This window comes from Cyanistes caeruleus, chromosome 9, assembly GCF_971803275.1.
Source record: "Cyanistes caeruleus chromosome 9, bCyaCae1.hap1.1, whole genome shotgun sequence".
NCBI classification, from domain to species: Eukaryota; Metazoa; Chordata; class Aves; order Passeriformes; family Paridae; genus Cyanistes; species Cyanistes caeruleus.
The window spans coordinates 12760484-12785142 of record NC_141709.1 but is presented as its reverse complement, the minus strand read 5'-3'; the positions used below and the strand labels follow the sequence as shown (position 1 = coordinate 12785142).

General features: G+C 37.9%; 1 protein-coding gene and 1 long non-coding RNA gene across 17 annotated transcripts in view; one reads left to right on the top strand and one right to left on the bottom strand.

The window, feature by feature from the left end:
* The window catches only part of LOC111932758 (uncharacterized), a 62022-nt gene extending 57614 nt beyond the window's left edge, over positions 1–4408 (top strand). For 4 of the 16 annotated variants that reach the window (XR_002866300.2, XR_015273829.1, XR_015273836.1 and 1 more), the window contains 4 exons: positions 2551–2640; positions 3297–3370; positions 3455–3526; positions 3611–4408. Coding sequence is in view for 1 of the 16 variants with exons in the window: in XM_086842030.1 (XP_086698156.1) it covers positions 3297–3345 (49 nt within the window). In the remaining 15 variants the exon portion in view is untranslated. Of the gene's footprint in view, positions 1–1036; positions 2641–3296 lie in introns of those variants that run through there. The other 12 variants (XR_015273835.1, XR_015273828.1, XR_015273827.1 and 9 more) reach the window with 8 other exon arrangements.
* LOC111932757 (uncharacterized) overlaps positions 1–24441 on the bottom strand; it is a 249403-nt gene extending 224962 nt beyond the window's left edge. The window contains exon 1 of the long non-coding RNA XR_015273838.1: positions 24240–24441. This is a non-coding gene — a long non-coding RNA (uncharacterized LOC111932757). The remainder of the gene's footprint in view (positions 1–24239) is intronic.
* Positions 24442–24659: the final 218 nt, after the last annotated feature.

Here is a 24659-nt window from a genome sequence, read left to right as displayed (position 1 = left end):
ACAACACAAAAAATTGAAAATATAAGAACCAATAACTGATCATTCTAATTCACGTTTTTCCAGACGAGCGTCCAGGTATCAGTTGGTGTAAACGCAAATGCCACTGACGTCAATGGAGCTGTGTCAGTTTACTCTAGCTGTGAATCTGATCCCAAGTGTGCTACTGCCATTTTTAGACTCTGCCGCTGGAATTCACTTTTGCAAGACAATTAAAAAAACACATCCACACATTGCATTTCTTCCTGTCCCCAAGTGTATAACTGGAAGTTTGTTGACAGACTGTGGGAGAGGGCAAGTGGGAGGTGGAAGTAGCCAACAACTGCATCCATGAGATAACTTTGCAGTATCAGTATGAATACTGCTCTGTTGTCTTCCTTTTATACAAATGAATATTTGGCTTTAGAAAGTTTTAACTCTGCCTTCCATTAACAAACAATTCCATGTCAGCAGAAGAAAAATGATGCTGCAAACCACATGGAGTATCTACCTTATAAATTTGTTAACATGGTATTTTAACCAGTATACAAACTCAACAGACTATTTTAATGCACCATTAGAAAAAGTACCTAAAGCTACAAGAGCCCCATGGCTGAGTTCTGTGTGTTCACCTAAGCAATCTCCCTGCTGTACCAGCAATAAGATTGGGGACAGTTCTAAGGCAGCTGTTTGAAGTGGCCTGCAAGCCAGACTTCTATCTGGCTAACATCTTTCATATCTCATCTAGCATTTGTGTGAGCAAGAGAGAAGAAAGGAAAAGGTGGGGCAATAAGCAGGGCAGAGTAGTACTTGACAGCGCCACCATTTCTAAGCAGAGAGAGGGAGCTTTTGTCTGTTTTACATAAGGCAGTTGTTAACATGAGTGCACTGTATAACAGCTCCCCGGTATTAACATACAATGAAGTTGGAATGAAGGTATTTGACTCAACATAGCAAGGTCAAAATGGAAAAGGTAATTAATTAGAACTGAAGATGCAGTCCACATGGTATTGAACTAATTTTCTATTTGTGCAACACAACAACCATATCTTCAATTTAGGTCAGGCCATCAAGAGGAGGAAAAGGACTGAAGATGAGATGCTCTACTTCACACAGTTGCCCTCTGGAAGGACTTGCAAAGGCAGTCACTTAAATTAAGTACAGGTCATCAGACAAGATATCTAATCTATTCCTAAGACAGGCAGCTCTAGCAGTCCAAATCCCTATGGCCTTTGTAGCGACACGATGAACTACTTCCTCATGTACCTCTGTCAATTCACATTAGGTTCCAGTTTTCTTAAAGCGATATTTCATGTACATCATGACCCTATTGCTCAAAGCAAGGAAAGTGCTTTGGTTTATTTATGACCTACTAACCTTAAATAAAATAAAAAAATACATCCAATCTGAATGTTCACATAAGCATGCAGATCTGAAATAAAATTTAAAATAAACCTGGCATTTGTAATAGCTAGCTAAGCCTGGTAAGGGATTTTTAAAAAAATAAAACCAGATGAAAGAAGATGAAAGCATATTTACCCTGCATAACCTGCACACATCATGAATCAGGGCTAGAACCCAGAAATACCTTTTGTACTTAGAAGTTTCAGCCCATTTCAGAGGCTAGGTGACCAAGAAAATACTGAGGTTTTCTATGATAGGGGGTGGGGAAGCATTAATAACAACCTGTGAAAGTAATTCCTTCTAAAATGTAATCCACCTGGCCACAAGCTCTACACAGCTCGTCTCCTTCCCCTGCACCCCATCCCAATTGCCATATATCAACCAGGCAAGCCCCCATATAGAAATATGAAGTGACAGATGGAAGCAGGCAATAAGGGCATAGGAATGAGTACTGAAAGAAACGACATACAGAGAACAAGCTTGTAACAGGGCAGACCTTAAACAAATGAAAATACACATAAGACTGAGCTGGAGAGCCTTATTCTTTCATCACTTATGCTAGTGTGCAGAGGTATTCTCCCAACATCCATGGAATCAAATCTTTGAAATTTCAGTACAAATAGATGGAGAAATAAAAATAATCAAAGCTAAAGTATTGGCAGCAAATATACTGTGCTGCTGTATTAGGAAAGAAAGTTGGGCTGCCATATTTAATTAAAATATTTATCTAAATTCATAATCACAGTGGCCTTCATAACACATCTAATCTACCATAAAGAAGAAAATGAGTTGATTCTATTCTTGTTTGGTTTTCCAGTAGGCTATATTAATGACTTTTTATTTTAGTTCTAATAGATGGAAAATACAGTTGAGTTAAATGATGTAATAAATACCTCTACATGCAGAGCAACTACTTGAAAAAAACAGTTAGGACCAAGTCCTTGTCATAGCATTTGTTTACAAAATGGGCATGGGCAGCACACTGATGAACTCCAGTCCTTTAGTGTGGGCTCCCTTAACACAAGTACAGACAAAACTCCAAACATTTATAAAGTCTTATAAATAACGATGGAAGCATGAGAGAGAGAAAGTACCGAGCATCTTTAACCAAAGGGCAAAGTAAACAAACAGCAATTCGTATAAGTCAATGAACCAGTCACTTAATTTCAGCACAGTTAAGAGTGGACCTAGCAGAAATCTGACAAGCTGAGCTTCAAGAACACCTTCTGCATAAGAATTCTGCTCACAAATGAAAATAAGGTAAAATTTCTGGATTACCATGTTTTGCCTTCATATCCAGCTTCTAAAACTCTTCTACAAAATAAAAACTAAATAAAAAAATTTTACAAAATTATTATTTATTTTTATTAATAATTAGGAAAATTGAGTTGGAAAGTGCAGACAACTAGGAAAAAGTGCTGTGTTACTGTGAAAATTTTTTAATAATATGGACTTCACTGTGTGATGATCAGCTGGATGTGCACAGCATGCTGACACAAAAAAAAAAAGAAAATAAATAGAGGTCAAGCCTTGATATACACGGACATTTTTTCCTCCTGAAAACTATCACAACGGGTTCTGCATGTGTGAAAATTTGTAAGGAAATAAAGGCCTTCTGTCTCAGATGTTTTTTGAAAAATTAAGCCTTCTTTAAAGAAAATGTATTTTTCACCAATCCTAAACAAGCTTTAATCCAATTGAACCATGTCAATAGAAGAAATTTTGCTCAGTAGAGCAATCTCTAATTGGCAACGCTAATTTTTAAAACTCTTAGCCAGCTCTGTTCATTTATGAGATCTCATGTTTTGTTTTACTGTGAAGTTCAGTCTTGTGAAATAATAGACATTAACTCGTGCCTGGATCTCTAACCTTTATTTTTAAAGCCTGAATAACTGAAACATATTTTCTTTTCATAGAAAGAAGTCTGGGAAACTACCAGCTCCTTGCAGAAAGACTGAAACGTGATGGGCAGAGAAGGGTGTTGGTGTCGGTAAGAGAAAAATGATTGAAGTTGCATCATCTGTATGATTAAAATCACTGTGTGAATTTTGATTTTCCCCCCCACTACTTTCAGACATTTGAGGATGCAGTCAAGTCAATGGAGTTCTGTTGTAGTGGTTGCTTCAGTGAACATTCAACGCTGTCGGTGAGTTTGGAATTAAAGTGAAAACCATCGACCGTTGATTGTACCCTCCAGCTAACCATCCTCCTCCTTACTTCATGCTTTCAGGCCTTAACACCGAAGATAGCAACCTAACCATCATATGATGTTTCTCCCTCACCCTGCCAAGCTTTACAAAAAGGTCACAATCAACATTCATTGCTGTCGGTGGGTTTAACTATGTGGACAAGCTCACTGAACAATGAATGCAACTGTGGCCTCACATTGTACAGTTGCCGTTGAGAGGAGTAGCAACTCTGAAGGCAATAGTGAGAAGCAAACACTTCTTTTAAGCTACAGTTTTCTGGTCAGAAAAATAGTTGGGGGTGTCCAGTTTTTGCTTGTTTGGTTTTGAGTGCATTTAACTTAGCTGACTGGAAAAGAAAACCCACTGTGTTTTTCTTGGGTATTGTCCTCACCAGGTCCAGTGCCACTGAAAATGTGAAAGTTCTTATTTAGTATGTGTGCAGAAAAAATAACAGGACAGGACACTCAGTATATCCACTCCTAAGGCCTCTAACATAAGAGAAAAGAATATTTAGTTGTCATTTAACTGGGCATTGTTGAAGAGTTCAAAAGTTTATTCTATACTTGTCATGACATATACAGCTGGGAACAAATGTGATTTAAGAGTTACGGATAAAAACGTTATGTCAAAAAATATTAATTAATTTTACATGAAACTGATTTTAAGAACACAAATACTATTGCATTTGCTATTTTTAGGGATCTGAAAGATGACAGAGAAATGTATATCCAGAAATAATAATGGAAAAGAGTTAAATTGTAAAGTTGTTGAATTGTAAACCGAGTACCTATGTCACATTCTGAGTTTTGCAATAAGAAAATAAAATGTAAATAAGCTCACAGTTGTGTCCTTATTTCTTTATAACCCTTTATTAATCTGGTCAGACACACAGAAGGACCAGTCTACATTTCTCACTTCACACAATCATCCAAGGTAAGTTCAGCCTTTAGACTCAGTGCAACTCAAGTACTCTGCAACAGGAATTGCTTAAAAAAATCAGGAAAACTCACAGTATATCATCATATCACTCATATAATTCTTCTTATTATGGGAGTGCTTATAAACAGTACTTCAATCTGATTGTTTACAATGTTTCCTCAGCACATCAGTCACACAAGTTATCTTTTGTATTGAGCTTGCTTGGTTTATCCATGTTTCACAGTAGGAACTGAACACCATAAAAGTGTCAAGCCTATCATGGGACAATACATCTATAGTCACTTCTTTAACTGTTATCAGTCTAATTAAATGGTAGAAATGTATTTCAATCATGAAAGAGATCAGTCCTCTGTCACATGTGCAACTAATATTTATAGACCACTCCCCATGCCTCACCCCACAGTTCCTCAAGAAACAACCACACTAACAAAATAAATCCTGAAATTATTTGGACATTATTTAAAATTGGCATTTAGGAAAATTATCTCTTTTCATTCCGGTATTTACTAGAGAGCCCCCCACATGGTCTGTTGCTCACTGAATAATATCATGGTCAGAGACCGAAGAGTAAAGTATTAAAAGGAAGATTTGGCATGGATAAATGATTTCTCAGCAACGCTATTCAGAGATAAGCCTGTATCTTTAGGTTTACCCATTTCTACAAAAATGGGAATTTGAATTACTACAGACTTAAATACTGCAGGGAGATAAAGATCATATTAAAAGCAAGACTCAGAGGTATATGTTCTGTCTAGAAGGAGAAAATTTCAAATTAAGCTGTAGTTAGTATGTTATTGGTACAAAACGAAGTTCTTTACTGAAACTTAAAAACCAGTTCTTAATTTTGCAAAACACTTATTAATGCTAGTTATAGATGTGTTACGTGTTTTTAAAAGAGAAAATACTTAGCAAAACAGAAGAATCTGGAATTTCTCATCACTGGAAAGAATGTCCTGGAACATGAGTGGTTTCTGTATATATGTTTTGTCTACAAACTGATAATGCCTCAATGATTAACATTGAGGAGGGACAGACTGCAAGAAAAAGAAAGTTACATCCTTTTCTAAGGCAATACTTTACCTCAAAAAACACATCTCTTGCTTTCAATCATCATTTTGTTCCATACACTTGCTAATGGAAGAACAGCTATTCATACCCTACTAGGCCAGGCTGCAGGAACCTCAGCCAGCATTGACCTAGGCACAGATAGACCACTCTCATTACAAATATAAAACAAATATTTCTACCTGGACTGCAAGGTTTTACTGGTTTCTGAAGAGGAGAATCTTCAGAAGTTGTCTTTTTAATGGTGCCTGGAATGGGAATCTATCAGTGACTTGAGTTTCACCATGTTTTCATATAGAAATTGAAAAATGACTCCTTAGTGCACAGATATATAGTACTTCATACAGCTTGAAATCAACCTCTGCAGACTAGTTATTTAATAATATTCATTGGAAAATGACACTATTATTCCACACCCACAAGAAATGCTGGCTTGCACATATGTTTCCTTATGCTGTAAAGCCACAGAACAATCCCAATTTGGTGATGATAACTGTGATATACTGTGGAAAGGTTTCATAGTAATTTTCATGTTTTTTGTTAATATCATACATATGTACTCAGTACAATGCCCACAGGCCATAGAAACATTCTAAAAAATTGCTCCTCAGTGCCATTGTAAATAATTCACTCCCAGCAATATTTTTAGGTCAAGCATATCAAAGTTGCAGTAAATGCGATGGACCTTGACATAATAGGAGCACTGCTTTTACAGCAACGGAAGAAGAGGAGAGGGAATGCACTTCCCATCCATGTGAGATCAGTTGCTGTTCCCCAGTGTGCAGATCACCATGTTTGAGGACAGCAGAGGTGGTACTAAGGGCTTATTATGAAGTTTGGAATTGTTGGTTTTTTTAATTACCTCTAAGTTCATTCTTTTCTCCTTGGCTTCTGGTGTAAGATGATTTTAAATATCCAGACCAACAGCTTCTGTATTAGTTCTATAATTTCTCCTTAGCAAGTACAGAAAGGTTTTATCTCTAAAACTACAAGTCAAAGAGTTTCTGTGATAGAAATAGTCTGTGATATTCAGGACCATGGCAGGATGAATATGATAGACTTGCTTTTTGGCACAGCTGACACCACCGCACTAACATCTCTTGCTTTACAGATGGTGAAGTGATACAGTAAGTTAAAGAGTTAAGTACAGAAGTCATTTATAGTTGAAATGGAAGCAGTATCTAGACAATTTTAGACTCCAACCATGTCTTTCTGGAAAAAAAAAAAGGCTCTTGCAATCCTGACTTTTACCTCATGTAAATACCACTTTTTCTTGCCAACCACGTTTTTTTTTTCCTATTAATGCATATCTTTTTTACTTACCAGGGTTACAATGGTAATCAGTTATTTTTCCAAGCACTTGCATGGTGACACTCACTACAGAATAATTTTTACATCTTGCCTTCTCTTTTATTTCAGTTTTGTATAATTTTGTTTGAACTTTTTTTTTTAATTCCCATACATCCTCCTTAAGTTCATGTGCCAGAAACTTAGACCACATTCCAAAGAGCCCAGCCAGGCCTAACTGAAATAATTTAATGTCTTTATTTTACAAGTAATCACTGATCCTTTTCAGCCAAAAAAAGCATTTGTAATGGCACCACACAGTTAACACATTTAAATTTATCTGACATTATTCCATAGATACAGTGTCCACAAATTCCTTCCTAGTTTAAAATAGATTATTTCATCCTCTTGAAATGCAACACTTGCAATTTTTTGAACTTAAGAGATTTTTTTTCAAAATATAGCTCCTTGTTCCCCCCCACCCAAATCACTAATGTTTTGAAAATTAGTGTCAGAAATTACATGTTCACACGTAGTAGTGGGAATGAACTTGGAATGCAAGCAGTAACCTATCATGATTTAATTTTAAAAAATTTAACTTTCCATTGTACTGCATGTCCCCCACATTACCTTAGGAGTATAAACTGCAAAAGAGGCAGCAGAAGCATAATGATTAACTTTTTGTGCTGTCTGCACCTAAAGGGTATTTACAAGCTCAGTATTTCCATGTCTGTGGTAGAGCCTTCACTTCATAACATCCAGTAATCTCACACTGAATACAAATATGTCTGAACAATTGCACCTAAGGGAAGGTTTATGTTTGAGTTTAGCAATTATTGATCTGAGGAGGAAACAGGGCAAGTCTTCAAATTGCACAGCTTTCAAATATAATTCTTATGAAAATTGACAGAAATGCCCAGCTTTTACATCTTCTTATGAGACTGCCTTCTCATTGCCACTAGAAATGAAAATATCCTCCCCTCAGTTTGGATGTGAACTAACATAAGAAATTTAGGGAAAGCTTCAGGTGCAGAAATTAATCCACACAAGCCATGAGTTAGAATAGAAACTGTCCATATTTCACAGTAAATCAGAAGTAAGCCCCCAAATTCTGCATTAACTATCAGACAGAATGTAGGTCCGTGGTACATATTCTGATCTTTCCTGAATTTATTTCATGAACTACAGCTGCTTTCAAGGCCCTAAATTTTTTGATGTTTTAACAAATCTGCTTTAATCTAACAAGTTTGCAAAGAGATTATAATGAGACCTGATGATATAAATTTCTGGGTCATGTTTTGTTCCGTGAGGTTTTTAGTGGATTTCTTTTAATAGTCATTATTTTCTCCACTAAGAATGTCACACTACATCTTTATGATGAATAACAAGTCAAAAATGGACCAGACACCACAAATCTATGATACCAGGGTTCAGAAGGTTCAAATACCAGGTCAGGTAAAGAGGAGAGAAAGCTGGAAAGCAACATGCACCTGGCTTTCAAGATAGTAGAAGTTTCACCTTGCACTCAAGAGAAATTAAAATACACAAACTGTGTATCTCAGCTACAGTGTCACCTCTGGGTATCAGCAACTTGTCCCAGTGATCATACTATTCAGCTAATTGATTACATGGATCTATTACTGAGTCATTAAACAGTTAAAGTAATTTACCACAGGCATTTTGAAACACTGAAACAAAAAGAAATACAAAAATATTTGTTTTAGCTAGTAAGAGTTGAGTCCAGGTGGTTGCCCTCAAAAGTCAACATCACCATCTGATGTGTAAAACATTCCTAATTATCATAGAGTACACCCTGTGCTAATTACTGTGCTTGCCTCCAAACAATGAGCCATAATAAGCCTAGAGTTCATGACAATAGATTGAGATTTAACTGCCATCCAGTTTACCCAGTACCAGTACGCTGCTGGTTACCACACTGACAGACATCATGATGAAATTAGGTTCTCCCACAGACAGGGACAGTGAACAGACTTCAAGGAGGCCACAAACTGCTACAAGGATAACAAAACTAAAGGAACTTTGAGAGGAATTCAGAATATTACTGTAGGAGACAACAGGAGAAAAAAAAAACCCTATATTACTTTAAAGACAGCATCCAGCTGTGGCTTACAGAAAGTCTTAAAAGAAATCTTTGTAGATGCTCCAGGAATATCTCTGTATGTCCCCAAAACAATTGCAGTAGCTTGTTCCAGAAGTTCATGTGGATCATGATCTGCTACCTAATGAATTCAGATTCTCTGCTGGTTTAGGAGTCAACTTACTTCTATCAGTTTCAGTGGAATTATGCCAGTTTGTACAAGCTGAGGATTTGGTAAGCCAACACACAAGAGAACTGTAAAAGAAGTATGGTCCCACACATCCTACACTAAGGGAAAAACGCAGAGGTGGATGTCACTTTGGGGGGAGGGGGAAGAGGAGAAACAAAAGAACATGTAGTTGAAAAAACACACGTTTCCACCTACAGAGAAAGCATTTCTGCCCACAGACAAACTGTGGGTGCCCCGCACAAACAGCTCTTGTACACTTCACTACTTCATTGGTGCAGATTACTGCTTTGCAGGTACAAATAAGGAGCTTCAGACCACAACAGGCAGGAGAGTATATTTGGGCAGAAACATCTCACCCACATTATGATAATCTGGTCTTTGCCACCACATGACAGTCTCCTTCACTTCATGAAGCTTGAGCTGTGTGGGTGGGAAAGAACTCACAGCTTATTTTTGGCTGACGATGGCTCCCACAGCACAAGTGTACGTATTTGAAGCAATGGCAGCTTGTTTCCTCTCTCTCCCTTCACGTTGTGCTCTTTCCATCATTTCCCATTATTTTGACACAGAGCTAGCAAAGTAAGCCACTCATTGGTTACATTTGGGAAAAAAAAACTCCAAGCAAAACATTACCACATCCTTTAAAATACCTCCTGTCACAGTACCCAGGGGCTTCTTTATTTTGGGTGCTTATTGGCATCCATCTCTGGCCTAGAGCTACATATGGACTTCAGATGTGTATCAGCCTTTACAAGACATAATTTATGTTCTGCACAATTTAGGTACTGCAGGTACGTGTACAAATGCTGGTAAGTGCTGACTGGAAGTGCCTTCTGGAACTAGCTGACATGTATCAAGAGCGAGATAACCAAACCACAGGTCTGCTCAAAGTGAATACCACAAACTGACTGTTAAGGGTGAATTCTAAAAACAAAACCAAACAAACAAGAAAACCTCCCCTTCATCTCTCCATTGCTACACCACCGATCCCATCAATGCCTTTTGTGGGTGCAGACAAGCACTTAAGACAGTTCATCCTTGCAGGAGGAAAGTAAACCAAACCAAAACTGAACAAAACATTACGATTCCTTTCTCCTTATATAGATTCCTATCTATATGGGAACAGGATTTCTGTTTTAAACCTTGTATTGAGATTCTAAGGCATTACTGTGTCTATTGCTAATTAGTCAGGAGCATTGCTGAAGAGTAATCCAAGTCTGAGACATGCATCCCTAATATGAAGGGTTTGTTGCTTGAACTTAGGCATGTGCCTTCCCAGTCTTTGTATGTACCACTAATGGCTCCTCTATGCTCAGATGAGCACCAGAGTTATATTTTCCCAAAACAGAAGTCTTTATACCTTATTCATTTTCTGTGAGAACACAATCAGATTAGTTCAGGATACTCATGACAGAATTATTTTCCAGAAGGATATACCAGCCTTTGATGAACTGAAACTAAAAATTAATTTAATCAAAGTGCCTACAAATCATAGACCATGATCTAAGGACTATTTGTAGTTATCAAAAGAGATTATTTTGCTTTCTTTCTCTTTTGACTTGGATCCCAAATCAGTAAGATCGCATTAGCAGCTTGCTGCACTTGAGCTCACAGGTGCTGGAGCCACTATCCTTCTCGAAGAGAAGAACCCACAGGTGAACAGGCAGACCCTCCCCACTTGCTGAGAAAAGAACTTGGTATGTCTGCATGGCAGCCAGAGATTGGTGGGTTCTTGAGCTGACTACAGTTTATGTACCTTCATCATCATCATAAGCGGTTAGAGCCACTGTTAAAGTGAACACAGAGCCTGCACAGAACACTGCAATATGAGCTCAGGCTCTGTGTTCACTTTAAGACTGTTGGCTGCTACATTCTATCAGCTCTTTTGGAAATAAGGCTGCTCAGTAACTGCTTTCCAAGCTTTCACATATGTACAATTCCCATCAGCTAAAAGTGTAAATTTGCAAGCAACGGGAACAACACACACGCGGTCTGATGGAATCTGTAGAGAAGGTAAAGCTGTCACCAGATGGCATTTTTAAGTTTTGTACAGCCAGATATTCAGAAGCAGCATCTGAATTTTGAATGCTTCATTTTTATTTTTTTTTAATTTTCTTAAAAATTCCCAAGACACAGCATTTGCTCCTAGAAATAATCTTGTGATATTCTGCAGCTAAACCTCCAACAGCTCATTTTTCATGACTACATACCTAGACTATAAGAGCCCTGAATTAGTACTTGGGTACAGACTGCTCAAAAATTCACTCTGTAATGTCAGTAAATAAACTTCTTATGAATATAATTTTGAGACAGCTCTAACAGTAGAAAAAATAAGTAGGTTGCCTGCTCCTTTCCTACAGGGAAATGTTGCCAAAAATATATAACTGTCACTTTTCATCTTTGGAATAATGTTAGCTACTGAAAAAAAGGATTCACAATGAGCAATTATGTTTTCAGCTTTCATGTCATTTTACATCATTCCACTATCAGCCATGCTCAAAAGCTTAGAGGCAACATTTAGGTCAGTGACTTTTGCAGGCAGTGTATTCACTGTTTGGTAATTCAATTAGATACACTTTAAATAACCAGATTCTGAAACAGACAGCCACTTACAAACATGTGACCAAATGTATCACTGCCACTGATGACACTGAATGAGGAAAATTATACATGTTAGCAATCATTAACTATTACTGAGGATTATAAATTTAAGGATTATGATATTAAGAATAACTGGATCAGCAAATCACTGCAGAGAAAAATCTTTAAGATGTAGCTAAAAGCCATACTGAAGGACTGACCTACTTTTCTTCACCAAGTTTTATTTATACGTGTATAGAATTTTTTCTTATGGTTAACAAAACATCTCCCACCAAGAAAACACTCAACTATTAATAAAACTAAATAGAGAATGAAATACCGCAGTAGATACTCAGCTTTTAATAAGGTTTTAGCCTGCATCTCAGGCAATAGCCACTAGTGCTGTTTCAGATAAAATTTTAAACAGCAAAATAAGGACATTAATTTTCACTTTATGTGGAATTTTTATGGATAAATTATTAACTCTTGGCATAAAATTGGAATGTTAAAAAACTATTTCATATCAAACACGGCTCAGAGGCATCTACATAGCTTTGCCACTTTTTCAAATCTTGTATTTGGAAATTAACATGTAATAAGTCAGAAGAAGATCCGGCAGGGACTACAAGACATGTTCTCTTTGTAAGAGCAGAGTCCATAGTTCTTCAAGGAACAAACAGACTTTAATAAAAAAAAAAAAAAAAAAAAAAAAAAAAAACAAAAAACCAAAAACCAACAACACACCAAACTGAAACTACCAAATCCACAAACACGGTAATTTACAGAGGTACTGTAAGAAGATAATCAGTAATGTTAATGGACCAAGGCATGCAAATGGTAAGAACACAAAGAACACAAGTTCAAGCCAGTCTGGTAACTTTGACTTTTTTCTCCACAATAGCAGAGGCTATTGGTATTCCATGTTTTGAGCAGACAGTCTGCATCCACAAGGTGCTATTGGCTTTTTGTTACCTTAGTTCTGTTGCCCCAATAAGCATTTATATGAGTCTCCATTTGTGACAAATGTGCAAAAAGGTCCAATTTTAAAATCCCATTTTGTTTTTACTTCTGGAGACTGAACCATTGGCTTTTTATTTCAAGACAGACACGAGCTACAAGGCACAATCCACAGCCACAGATTATTAAAATACCCTGTCCACCTATGCCTGTAGACCACTACGAACACTGAGGCAGCCCCACAAGCTAAAGATGTCACAATCCAATTGCAGCATTGCCATAGTTACTTCTAAAGTCCTGAACTGGAAAATTTTTCCTTCTGTTTGCAGGTCTTGCTTTGGCTGAAACACATGGAAAAACTGGCTTCAAGGAGGAAAATGCAACCCACCACAAGTATATTTCTGACTATTATAAAACATGAGGCCGAACAAGGGGTTTCTGTGTCCTCTCCTGTGCCATAGGTAGAGGTTCGCAGTGGTGTCACACTCAGCTGCCAGCAGGTGTTGCACTGGGCAGCCGTGTAAAGCGCCTATTCACTGAACTCTGTCACTGGAGTTATGTGCTCTTTATGGCAAGGAAAACAGAGAAAACAAAGAGCCTGTTATGCTTTAACTTCAAAGCCTCATACCCCAAGCTTCAGCTCTGTACCTCAGGCAGTGCAGCCCAGAAGAGAGGTAGCACAGTCTCAGGTAAAGATATTTTTCTGCTCTAATAAGCTAATCTCTGTAGTACTTATAAGAGATCTGGGTTGTTTTTTTTTAAATCTTAAATATAAGCATAGTGATAACAGAAGTTCATCTGTCATTTGTCATTTGACTGACAAGTAAATTTTACTCTGAAGCTTTCCAAGTTCACAGGAAGGTTTTGTCTGAAAAGTCATAGATGAACCTTAAGTTTACCCGTAAAGTAAGTGCTGCAAGAATCTCGCTGCACAAGAAGTTAGGAGATAGTGATCTTCCCAGTCTACAGTTATCATTCTCTGGTTGCACCAATTTCCTCTCCATCAGGGGTAGAGCTTTTATGAGATCCCTAAAGCCTGTGTGCAATATTTATTCTGTTAGTCTAATTAAAGGTATTACTATGTACATAGTTACTGAAGCTATCCCCAGTGGTGCTTCACATCATAAATAACAGATGTGAAATGTTCTCCTGTTGGGACAAGCACTAATATCAATTCTTTTGCCATCTCCTTAACCATTACATCACCTCACTATTTCCTAGGATTTTTCTTAAAAGGAGAAAAGTACCATGAAAATAATATTAGTTTGGGACAATTAAATTTACTAGATCTTCACAGGCCCATATAAAGATGAAGCATTTTGATTATGTGAAAAGAAATAGTTTTACAACACAAGTGAGCAGTAGCAAATTTCTGCTGTTTAATTGCATAGGACTGTCCCAAAGATTAGTCCATGGAAGATGGGGGAAGGGCCATATATTTCCCCAACATACTATACTTGCAGCTCCCTTTTTCCGATTTTATCCTTAATTGTAAAGCTAGCCAAGACACTCAAATTCAACATCAGGTCATCAGAGAACTTGTTGAATAGTCCTGACTTGAGACAGAAGCTTGCACAGCCCCACTCAATAGTTTTTTTTTTTTTTTTTGCTTACCCACACTTACTAGCTTTTTATTTGGAAGGCAAATAACTTACAACTGCCCTGAACCTTACCAGTACAAGGCTACATTATTGTTTCTCTGTTTTCTACAGGACCTGTAGTTATCCCATTTTTACAAAATTTTATCCCAAACTTTACAGTTTACTCCTTACAAATCTTCAACACAACTCATTCTTCTGACATTCCAAGAGATTTTTAAAGTTGGACCATTTATTCCAGTATTAATCAAAGCAATTTGACTTCAGCCAACAAACAGACAATGGCATGACTCCCCTTACCCTGCTCCCACTTGTTAAAGATGCAAGATTGGTCCTCCTTAATCATCATCAGTCCTCCACTAAGCTTTTCAGTCTTTTCTTGGAAACACATCTTTCAGGCATTTTTTCAGAAAAAAGTTTGCGAGAGAAATTGGAAAGTTTCATATATGATTGACACTGTCAGCACAGGACAGTTGGCCATAGAAAAGAAAAACTACTTGAGCAGAAGCATACCATAACTGAAGAAAGACTTGTAAACAAAAATGCATGTCCCACTTTCTCACTGCGGCGACATTCCAGTGGAATACAAGTGACATGTCCCATGGTCAAGCCTGCAGGTATCATTGCTGGTCCCTTGGCAATTTGGGACAGCAAGGATGTGTTTGAGTGACCCAGGCACTGTGGACACCGATGGCATGGGTGGATGATGGTGTGGATTAGGTCAGGTAGGAACGGAAGGAGGGATGGTCAGGATTAAGGAATTGTAGTACTGATAGGTAAGAAAAGAGCACTTTATAGACAGATTCTAGTAAGAAAAAGTTTAGAATGGTTGTGTGAAATGAAAACTTGAAAAAAAAAACCAACTTAAGAGAGAATACAGAAGCATCAGACGGTGTCTCCACAGAGATTAAAAAACATAATTCAACGAAAGGAGGCGAGACATTTTGCAGTAATGGGGAAAACAGTCCAACAAATGTCTCAGAAAAAGGATCATGGAGGGAAACCAATAATTGGCATGCAGCCATCGTACTCCTTTTCCTGCTCATTTCCATATTTGAAAACAGCCCTTCATAATCATTAATCCCCTTGGTTTAGACAAAGATGGTATAATGACAGCCAGCTGGGCTTACCTCTGCAGCAACAGCCCTATGAACCCAGGTACCCATCTTTTCCAGACCCTCATTTTTTAAGTTAGCAATCTGGCCCCACTGTCTAGCTCCAGGTCAGACTCTGGACTGTAGTCCACTCAAAGGTAGGTTTATACTGGACCAGAGACTGGCAATATCTGGCATGTCACTGGCCTTATTTCCCTTACACACCTGCTGCTCCCTGGATAAGATATTAGTGATATAGCACAGACTCTTTGCTTGAAATAAGCTGTCTTACTTCTAGCATTGCAATAGGAACTGAGAGTTAGAAGGATCAAAAATGTAGATACATTTTGCTTGTACAACCACCAGGTCTTCTGCCCCTCCTTGTGGGTTTTTTTCAAATTTGAAGGACTTGGCTGTTTTGAAGGAAAATAATGTCTGAGAAATCCATTGTGAATTCTGGTAAATCAGTATTAGTTCTTTTGTAGCCAGACCACGATAAAAAGCCTTAAACTTTACATTGCTCTATTATTTATTGAAATGTTTTGTCTCTGGGTGGAGTTTTTGAAGATGAACATCCCATTCCTGCCAACATGCTCAGACAGCCATGACCATGCTCAGCTGCTGATCCCATGTCTCACCATGCCTCCACCGCCATATCTAAACAAACAGTCAAATTTTTGTTCTCCACTTTGGTTAATCAAGATTTCTCATTTCTTTTGTTTCAAGAAATGCTCACGATTTATACTTAAGCTATAGCAACTCTTCACTGTGTGATGCTTTTATATGCATAAGAGGATGTACCTCATCCAGGCTAAAGTACCACAGAAGTACTTCCACAGAAGTACCTGGCTAAATTCTTTCATCCTCTCAAAATATTATTTTGAAGTTGCTTTGTCCTAAGACAGTCATAGTCACACTGCTTTTGCTTTCTTCCTCAAAACTTGGAAAAAACATAGAAACACATGAACAATAAAGGCAATTGTGATTTTCTTACAAGCAGCAAAACCTCTTTTCTGGGGGTTAATTTTTTTCATCTCAGCTGTCTTTTCTTTGAGCCAACTTCTTTATTTCCCAGACTGTTGGAGTTCATAAAAAAATCTTCTGGCTTCTAGAAAACTTATGTTCTACTTTCAACTAGAAAGGCATAAATATGTTGAGCCAAAACCACAGTATTCACCACTATTCGAAACAGTCTGTGTAGGTTTTTTACATTCCTGTTTGCAGCGTCCTGTACAAAACTCAGTACATAACCACAGCACTAACCTTTCCAACTGTCCTCACACATCGTGGGCTCGGCAAACACTCTTATATAGCAGCAGCCTGTGGAGGGGTTTTTTATGACTGGGATCAAAATAGCTCCTTCAACTTGTATGTGTGAATATTGCCTTTATCATATAACCAAGACTCCAAAATTAGAATGACAGTGGGTATTTCTGATGATTTGAAAGATTTAACATCTCTTTTCTCATTAAAAATTCTATTTGAAATAAAAAATTAATGCTCCCAAATCTAGTACTACTGTACACAATGTAGGAAAGAGACAGTAATTTGGTATCTCAATGAATTTTTTAAAAGAATATTGAGCCAAAAATTAAATACACACCAACAAGCAAGACATTGGAGAAAATTTTTAGAAGGCTGAGTGACAAGTTAATTTTTTGTATTGTTTTATACACACAGACCTGACATTCAGTGCAACTCAGGTTTAGAAATCATACTTCCCTTAGATCCTCTATCTTGAAGAACCTATAACAGCAACTAAACATGCAATAAAGTCCAAGCATTTTGTATAACTGGACCTCCCTGTCCTGTTCCCCCTCAATAAAATAATGGATTAACCATAAAATAGTAGAAAAGTCATTTGTGATTTCCAGCTAAACTACATCATCAATGGATCAAAATGAGAAAAAATTGGGGTCTCAGATTAATTTCATTCAGTATTTTCAAGCAAATGCATTGAACATGTTAATCTAAAAAGCTCTCTTTAAATATAGATTAAGCAAAGATAAAACAATTCTTAAATTAATACATTAACTTCAGACCATGTATTTGAGTTCACCCAAAAGAAACTGATAGGAAAGCTAAGCCCCACCTTCTTCCATCTGGTTTGGTTTGTCCTGAAACCATTTCCCCTCTCCTCCTTTCAAATGCATTAATTCAGTCACTGAACTGTAAAGGTCTGGCTTTGACATCTGTGCTTTGATGCACATATGTAACTGGAGGATTGTAAAGCTTTTTGCTAAGCAGTGTTTATATTACAAAGAACACCTTTACATTTTTTAGGATTTTATTAGCTATTGTCAGAGATCACACACCAAACTGACAGGCTGGGGACAGAATCCATACTCATTTTATATGGACATCATTGAAGAGAAAGTTTTCCAGGGAGAAACCATCACTTCAGGGACCTGTTGCAAAATTCTGACAGACCTGAGTGACTTTCTTGCTTCCTCTACACACCTTGCACTCCAGTAAGCTTGACTTCCCCATTTAGAAAAGCTATTATGTTCTAGAAGCTGTTTCATTGGATCCAAGGGCTACATTTGAGGAAAGAGAAATAGATGTCTGTTTAATTTATAAACATTACATACAAGCACAGAAACATGAGCAAAAAGAGACAGAGTCCACACAGAAAGCATTTTCTTCACAGCTTCAAATTTCCTTCAAACTGAGGCATTATCAGAATCTATGGGATTTTGTGCTACACACAAAAAAAATATTTAATCATAATAGAATCCAAGAAAAATGTGTAGGAAAGGTGAAGATATCACTATAAATGATGGCACTCAATCACACCCCTCTTCTCACTAATTACAACACTCCCTCCTGAAAATTTCCAGGCATTTTGAAAGCAAGTCTCTCCCTTCCTTCCTGAAGGAATATACATAAAATCTGAGTAGCCTGATCAAAAAACATAGCACCTTTAAACCTACCTAGTTACCTTTAAACCTTAACCTCAAGGTTAAGGGGAGGCTGCATGGCACTAAGTAACATAGAGAAGTGCTATTATTCACTTGCACCTTGCTCAAAATTAATTTGTTTTCTGTATTTGCTAATTTTAAAAAGTTGGTCCTTATGAGAGTGAGCTAAGCTTTTATCTTTCACAAGAAGCAGTACAGAAACATGTCTCACAAGAAGGAAACCAGGGTTCAGCTGTGTTGGATACAGAATGAAATAAAATGTGGCAAATTAAAAATATTTTGGAGTATAATTTTAACTGTCTGTGTGAAACACAGAGGACTTACTGTCAGTTTGTTCAGTTACTGTCTGGGCTTGGATTTCCGGTGTTTTAGGAGTTAAAACTGAATACATGATTTAGCCACCTTTGAACATTCCAAGCAGGAATAAAACAACCATGGAAAACTAGATAAATGAAATCCATTATTTTAGCTCTAAGGATCCAGTTGGTTTTTTTTCTTCCAGGTAACTGCTCAGGTACTGGAAACCTGGTGACATGAGATGCTTGCTCTCCACTACAAAGGGAAAAAGGACCACCTTATTCTGTCTCTTTCCAAAGCTGTTAATTTTTACCCTAAATCTGGAAACTGAAATGAGATCAATAATACTCTTCATCACTGTTTCTGGAAAAGGGGTTTTTTCCTTATGTGTAATATCCACGTCAATATTCTAATTGAATATATTTGATATAAAATAGCCAAATGAGAGTGCACAGAACAACTAAGTCTGCACAGTAGAAGACAGAAGAGAGCATGGACTGGCAGCAGAAACCCAGACTAGAATTTATATCTTGATTAATGTAACTTGTAGTTCACTTTTTGGGGGTGTGAAGTTAGGGGTTTTTTTAGGAGTTTGGGGGCTTAAGATTAAGGAATGAATGAACAGGAGACTGTAGGTACAGATTCTTTGGCAAATGAAAACACATAATGGTTCACAAGAAAATAATAAATCTGAGTTTCTTAACACATCCTTACAAATAAGATGTACATAACGTGGCAGAAGTCAGACACAAACCTGGGTGACAATGAAGAGTTTATCATGCACAATTGTTGCATAATAGGTCATTAAATTAAGTAAGGTTCTCCAAACTGTCAGAGGATAACATCTTTAAAACACTGATTTTATTCATGGCTGCAACCCTAAGAGTGGCCCCAGGAGTGAGTGAGAGTGCCTGCACTGCTTTTACCTGAGCAGCTGCATCGTTTGAGAGCTCACCCTGACTGAGCAAGTCAGTACCCAAACACCCTGGGCATCCAGGGAAGTTAAGGATGTAAGTTTGAAGTTTAGGCCACCTTAATGAATTTGCAAAGGCAAAGGAAAAAAGCATCACTCTGGGATCACAGCAAGCAGTGACCTTATGAAAGGGGCCCTGAAAGAATCTGATGCAGGATATTGCTAAAAGGCATCCTTTAGCTCTATCACAGCTCCCACAGGAAACAGGAAAGGCTTGTGCAGAGCCACTGTTTCAGTCCATCAGTAGTGCCTCTACACCTTGGGGATTGCTCACCTTCCAGTCAGCTCTCAAACCACAAGAGGTGAGGGTGAGAAAGCTGCCAGCTCACACTCCAGACTAAAGAGTCTCCAAAACTTTGTAAGCAGAAACTGCACAATTTTATAACATAGATGAGGTTATTGTGAACCTCAAATAAGTCACAGACATATTGAAAAAAAGAGAAAATAGCAAATTCTGAATGCTAATTCTGGAAACAGAGTACCTGTGGCATTCACTATTCTTAAGCCTATATTTTGACATGTTGTTGGAGAGAAAAATGGTCCCAGTCTTTCTCTACATAGGGGGCTAAAAAGTACACATGGTAAGCAAAGTTGAAAAGAGAAAATAAAGTTGGGAGTTTTTTTAAGTATCAGCTACAGCAATTTTGATGCTATGCAAGGTTTAGGGAAAAAAGTTCAATTTCTAAGTTGAATTAATCATATTAAGTTCAATAGGGTATGGAAATTAAGTCTGAAGTCTCAAATCATACTTAATGATACATAAGGCTTCCTCTTAAAAAATGAATTACTGCTTTTTGGTAAGTCAAAGAACTTCCCAAGCAAGAGAAATGACTGTTAAAACACAGATATAACACTGATCACCCAGCTTTCAAGTATTATCTAAATACATGGTAGGTTGAACTGGTCAAGTGGGAAGCCAGCTCTTCATCAAATTGCCCATCAGGATTCAAATGAGCATTATTTAAAGTAAATCAAAAAATAATTAGGTCAAGTCAAAGGACAGCTGATTATTAGCAATCCCAGATACTAGGTTATGCAACATACTGATAAACTTTTATTTAAGGGTTCACTGGCTCCTCATCAGGCATTCTGAGTAAGGTGCTAAGCAAGAAAGTCCTCACTAACACAACAAGAAGTGTTACAACTTCAAAAAAAGGTCTTTAGGAAGGCATAATTTCACTTGGTACCTTTAGGCAGATGTTAAAAACAGGGTCCCATTTCTAAATCTGTGTTCACAACAGCTCTCAGAAACAGCCACTGTTACTTTGTATCCTACATTAGAAAACTTCAGCCCTTAAAGCAATCTTTCACACATTGCTTCTGTGCTTATCTCTAAATATAATGAGCAATCAGCCCCCACAGTGGTGCCTTGCTGTCTGTCTAGAACTACTCCTGTATTGTAAAATTTTCAGACAGTGCTTTTTCCCATTAATAAACAGAGCAGCCAAGCTTGCCTCTGAGAGTTTAATCTCACAATATCTAAACTGCACACATACCCATATATCTTTATGAGCAGATATTTGGAACAGAAACAAGCTTTAGCAGAGAATTTCAAGCTACAAATCAGAAATGCACTTTTTGATGACCTTTCTTTATACGCATAGAACAAAGTACACTATTAATAAACAAACATATGCCTTAAATTCCCAGATTCAGCTTTATAGCAAATCTGTCCTTAGGAACACAATATTAGGTCTCCCTCAAAACCCACTTTTGCTCAATAAAGAAAACTGTGTGGCAGAGTGCATCTGCACCCATACTACCAGAATATAGATATATAAATTGGAGACTATAAATGCATATTCACAGGCCTTGCAATACATTACTTCATTTCAGTTTAGCCATCTGCCCCATAGGGACATAGGTGTGGATCTTCTGTTTCTCTTGAGTTTTTTCATCTATGTTCTAGCATCATGCTGTCCACTAGAGGTTAAGAAAGCTCTTAGGAAGACCCTTTCAAGTTTTAACTGCCGGAGTTTTCATAGGTGGCGTATTATAGAGTTACAGTACAGACATGCACACAGCCCTGAGTCAGAAGCTGGGACCAGCTACAGGAAGATGCTAATGGGCAGTCAAAGTGCCTGGATTCATCAGAGCAGACATGCATTGCAGCTTTCCACTCCTTGCAGATGCATTTAGGGGAGGCACCACCTGTTTGCCCAGATGTTTACATGCTCCTTTCACAGATAAATCATCAACCAGCCAATCAACCCTGATAGTTATGAGAATTTTACAATTACTATTGTAATTCTAATTACAATTACGTATAGAAAACAACACCCAAACTTATTGTATTTCATCTAGCCACAGTAATCCCATCAAACTGTAAAAATTACAGTTGCTTGTAATTTTAGAATTAAACAGTTCCATGCTAAAAGGAAATAATTCCAATGAAGCACAGAAGAATCCGAAATGAACTTATTCAAATATTTTCAGGGAAGTTATACTTCCTGTAAGTTATTTTACAGCTTGACCTCCTTTTTTTCCGAATGGATTTCTCAATCCCAAGACAGGAACTGCTCTGTTTGCTTTACAGTGACTACAATCACACTATTCCAGTCACACAACCCAAACTCTGTGATATTGTTCAGGTTACATAGCTGCCCATTTTCTTAGTTCCTGGTATTAAAGGCAAAATAAGTGTGATCTAATGGAGTAATAACCTTACATTACTAATGTAAGCAGAAATTCCTAAAGAAAATACAACGCAGATTAACTAAACAAATTTTTGCTTTACTATACATAGTTCAATTGAAGTACCACTTAGGCTGAAGTTTGAGAATATTTTGTAGTTTAGAAATCTGTAAAAATATTTCCAACTTATATAATTAAATAGGCAACTTAGAAACAGCTATAACAAGAGCTAATTAATGTATGGGTAATGAATTGCAATTCATACACATTTGCTAGCTTGTAACTGAGATCATCTGAAATGAACGAAATCTATTGTTGTCCTTTATAGCAAACAACAATACGTAATGTTTAATTGGTATTTGGTTTGGGTTATTTTTGTGTGTTTTGATAGATTGGTTCAACTTCCTGGTTAAATATTTTTGACCCTCTTTTACTAGAAGGGGCTTGCATGCTGACACAAACTGAATGTATATAATTTCATCTGCACTTATTTTGTATGTTTGTAATCAATTTCTAGTTGAAGGGAAAATAACGAGTTATGGAGGAAAAAGAGCCCTTTCTGTCCCAAAAACATGTTTTCACAAATACAGAAATACTCCATTTGTATATTTGGGTGTTTTTATCCTTGTTCCCTATATTTTTAGAACCCTTTTCTGTCCTTTTTCACATGCCAGGTTCTGCTAAACGGGAAAAGAATTTATTTGCTTCTGCATTTGGTTCTTTAAAAGTATTTTTAAAGCCATAATTGCCAAAGTGAGCTCAACACTAAATAAAAGTAGATTCCCAAGAACATATATTTTCGTTAAGTTTCACATTAAAGACCCACAGATTTAACACACACAGGTTGTTTGTCTTGCATGTTACACAGAGCAAGGCCTTTTTTGAATGTCTATTTCATATGCTAGTTTTTATTTGTTCCCATGGCATACAAACACTGATGGCCAAGAGCATAAATTATTGCAGTTCTCTCAGACTCAGAGCTCCCTACCTATGCCAGTAACTACCGTGTTACCTTTGCTTCACTAGTTCACTCTAACCAAATTCCTCTATCAAGAGAAAGTGATCATCCTGAAAAAATAGTAAGACGGGGATAAACACCACCTATTCAAGGTTTTGATTATTTCAAGACTAGGTTCTTAACTTTATTTTGGCCTTAGTCTCAGTTTATAAAAATTCCATAGACGGACTTCAACTTCACAAGTTATTTATTGGAATAAACTCTCTTCCCCCTCCCCACCACCCTCAATCCAAGGAACTGCCACTAACTGGTTTCAGGTGCAGCTCTGATGTAAAGTAATTGCACATTCTCTTTCTTTGTTCATGTTGCAGAGGGAAGTGATAAAAATTTTTGAATTCAAGTAGAACTGGTAAGGAAAAAAATATTTAAAATTAAACAAAAAAATATAAATTAAAAAAAGAAAATCTTTCTAGTACCAAGAAAAATTTGCATGTATAATTAGGTAGTCAACAGTACATACCTTCCATAAGGAAAGACACATCACTGAAGAAAACACATTCACCTACTTTTCTGAGCCCAGTTTGGCTTATGAATAGCTCAGAATCTGTGATAGCACCAGAAAAACAAACCCTCGTGAGACAACCAGGGACACCAAGAGCACTTACAGGAGATACGGGCACATTCCCTCATGAATGCATGTTAGGAATCACCTCAGCCTGCAATTTGCTTCGACAAAACCTTTTCCTAGTTTCCCTGTCCACACCCTTGGAAAGCCCAAGCCTCCTCTCTGTGTCAAACACGTGCGTGTAGCGACAGCATCCTCAAAATTCAAGGGCAGGTAAGCGAAGAGCCTGGGGGTAAGACAGCAGAAACTGGGCTTACCCAGAGAGGTTCTTCCAAACACACACAGCAGCAGTCTTAGCTGAGTGTGAAGCCAGAACCTTTCAAATCTCAGACTCTACTTTCTTCAAGAAGAAAGGAAACCTTCCCCTCCCCTGCTCCCACCACCCACGCAGATACTCCGGCAGCAGGGCAGGGCTCCGAGAGGAGCTACCAGGAACACCCTAGCTGAGCTCAGCAGCTCTTCAGGGGACACTCCATCCACAGGGGCTGCTGCTAGAGGCCGCTCCGGTACCGCTCCCGCCGGGGCCTGCGGGTGAGCTGAGCCCCGGTGGCGCCCTCAGGTCCCGGCCGCAGCCCCTCAGGCCCCGAGCGGCCCCTCAGGCCCCGAGCGGCCCCTCAGGCCAGGCTGCAGCCTCACCCCGGGCTGCGAACCTCTGCTGCAGCTGCCTCAGGTTCTTGGCTTACTCCGTGAGCCTCAGCAGTGTTCCCAGTGGCTGCTGCTGCTGAGGCTCTCCCAGGCAGCTCTCTCAGTGCAGGCTCGTGGCTGGGCTGTGGATGAGGATCTGAGATGCTCTGAGATGCCTCCCCAGGCTGGAGCTGTCAAGCAGCAGGCCCTTGATTGACCACAAAGATATTTTTAATATCTTAAAGACAAT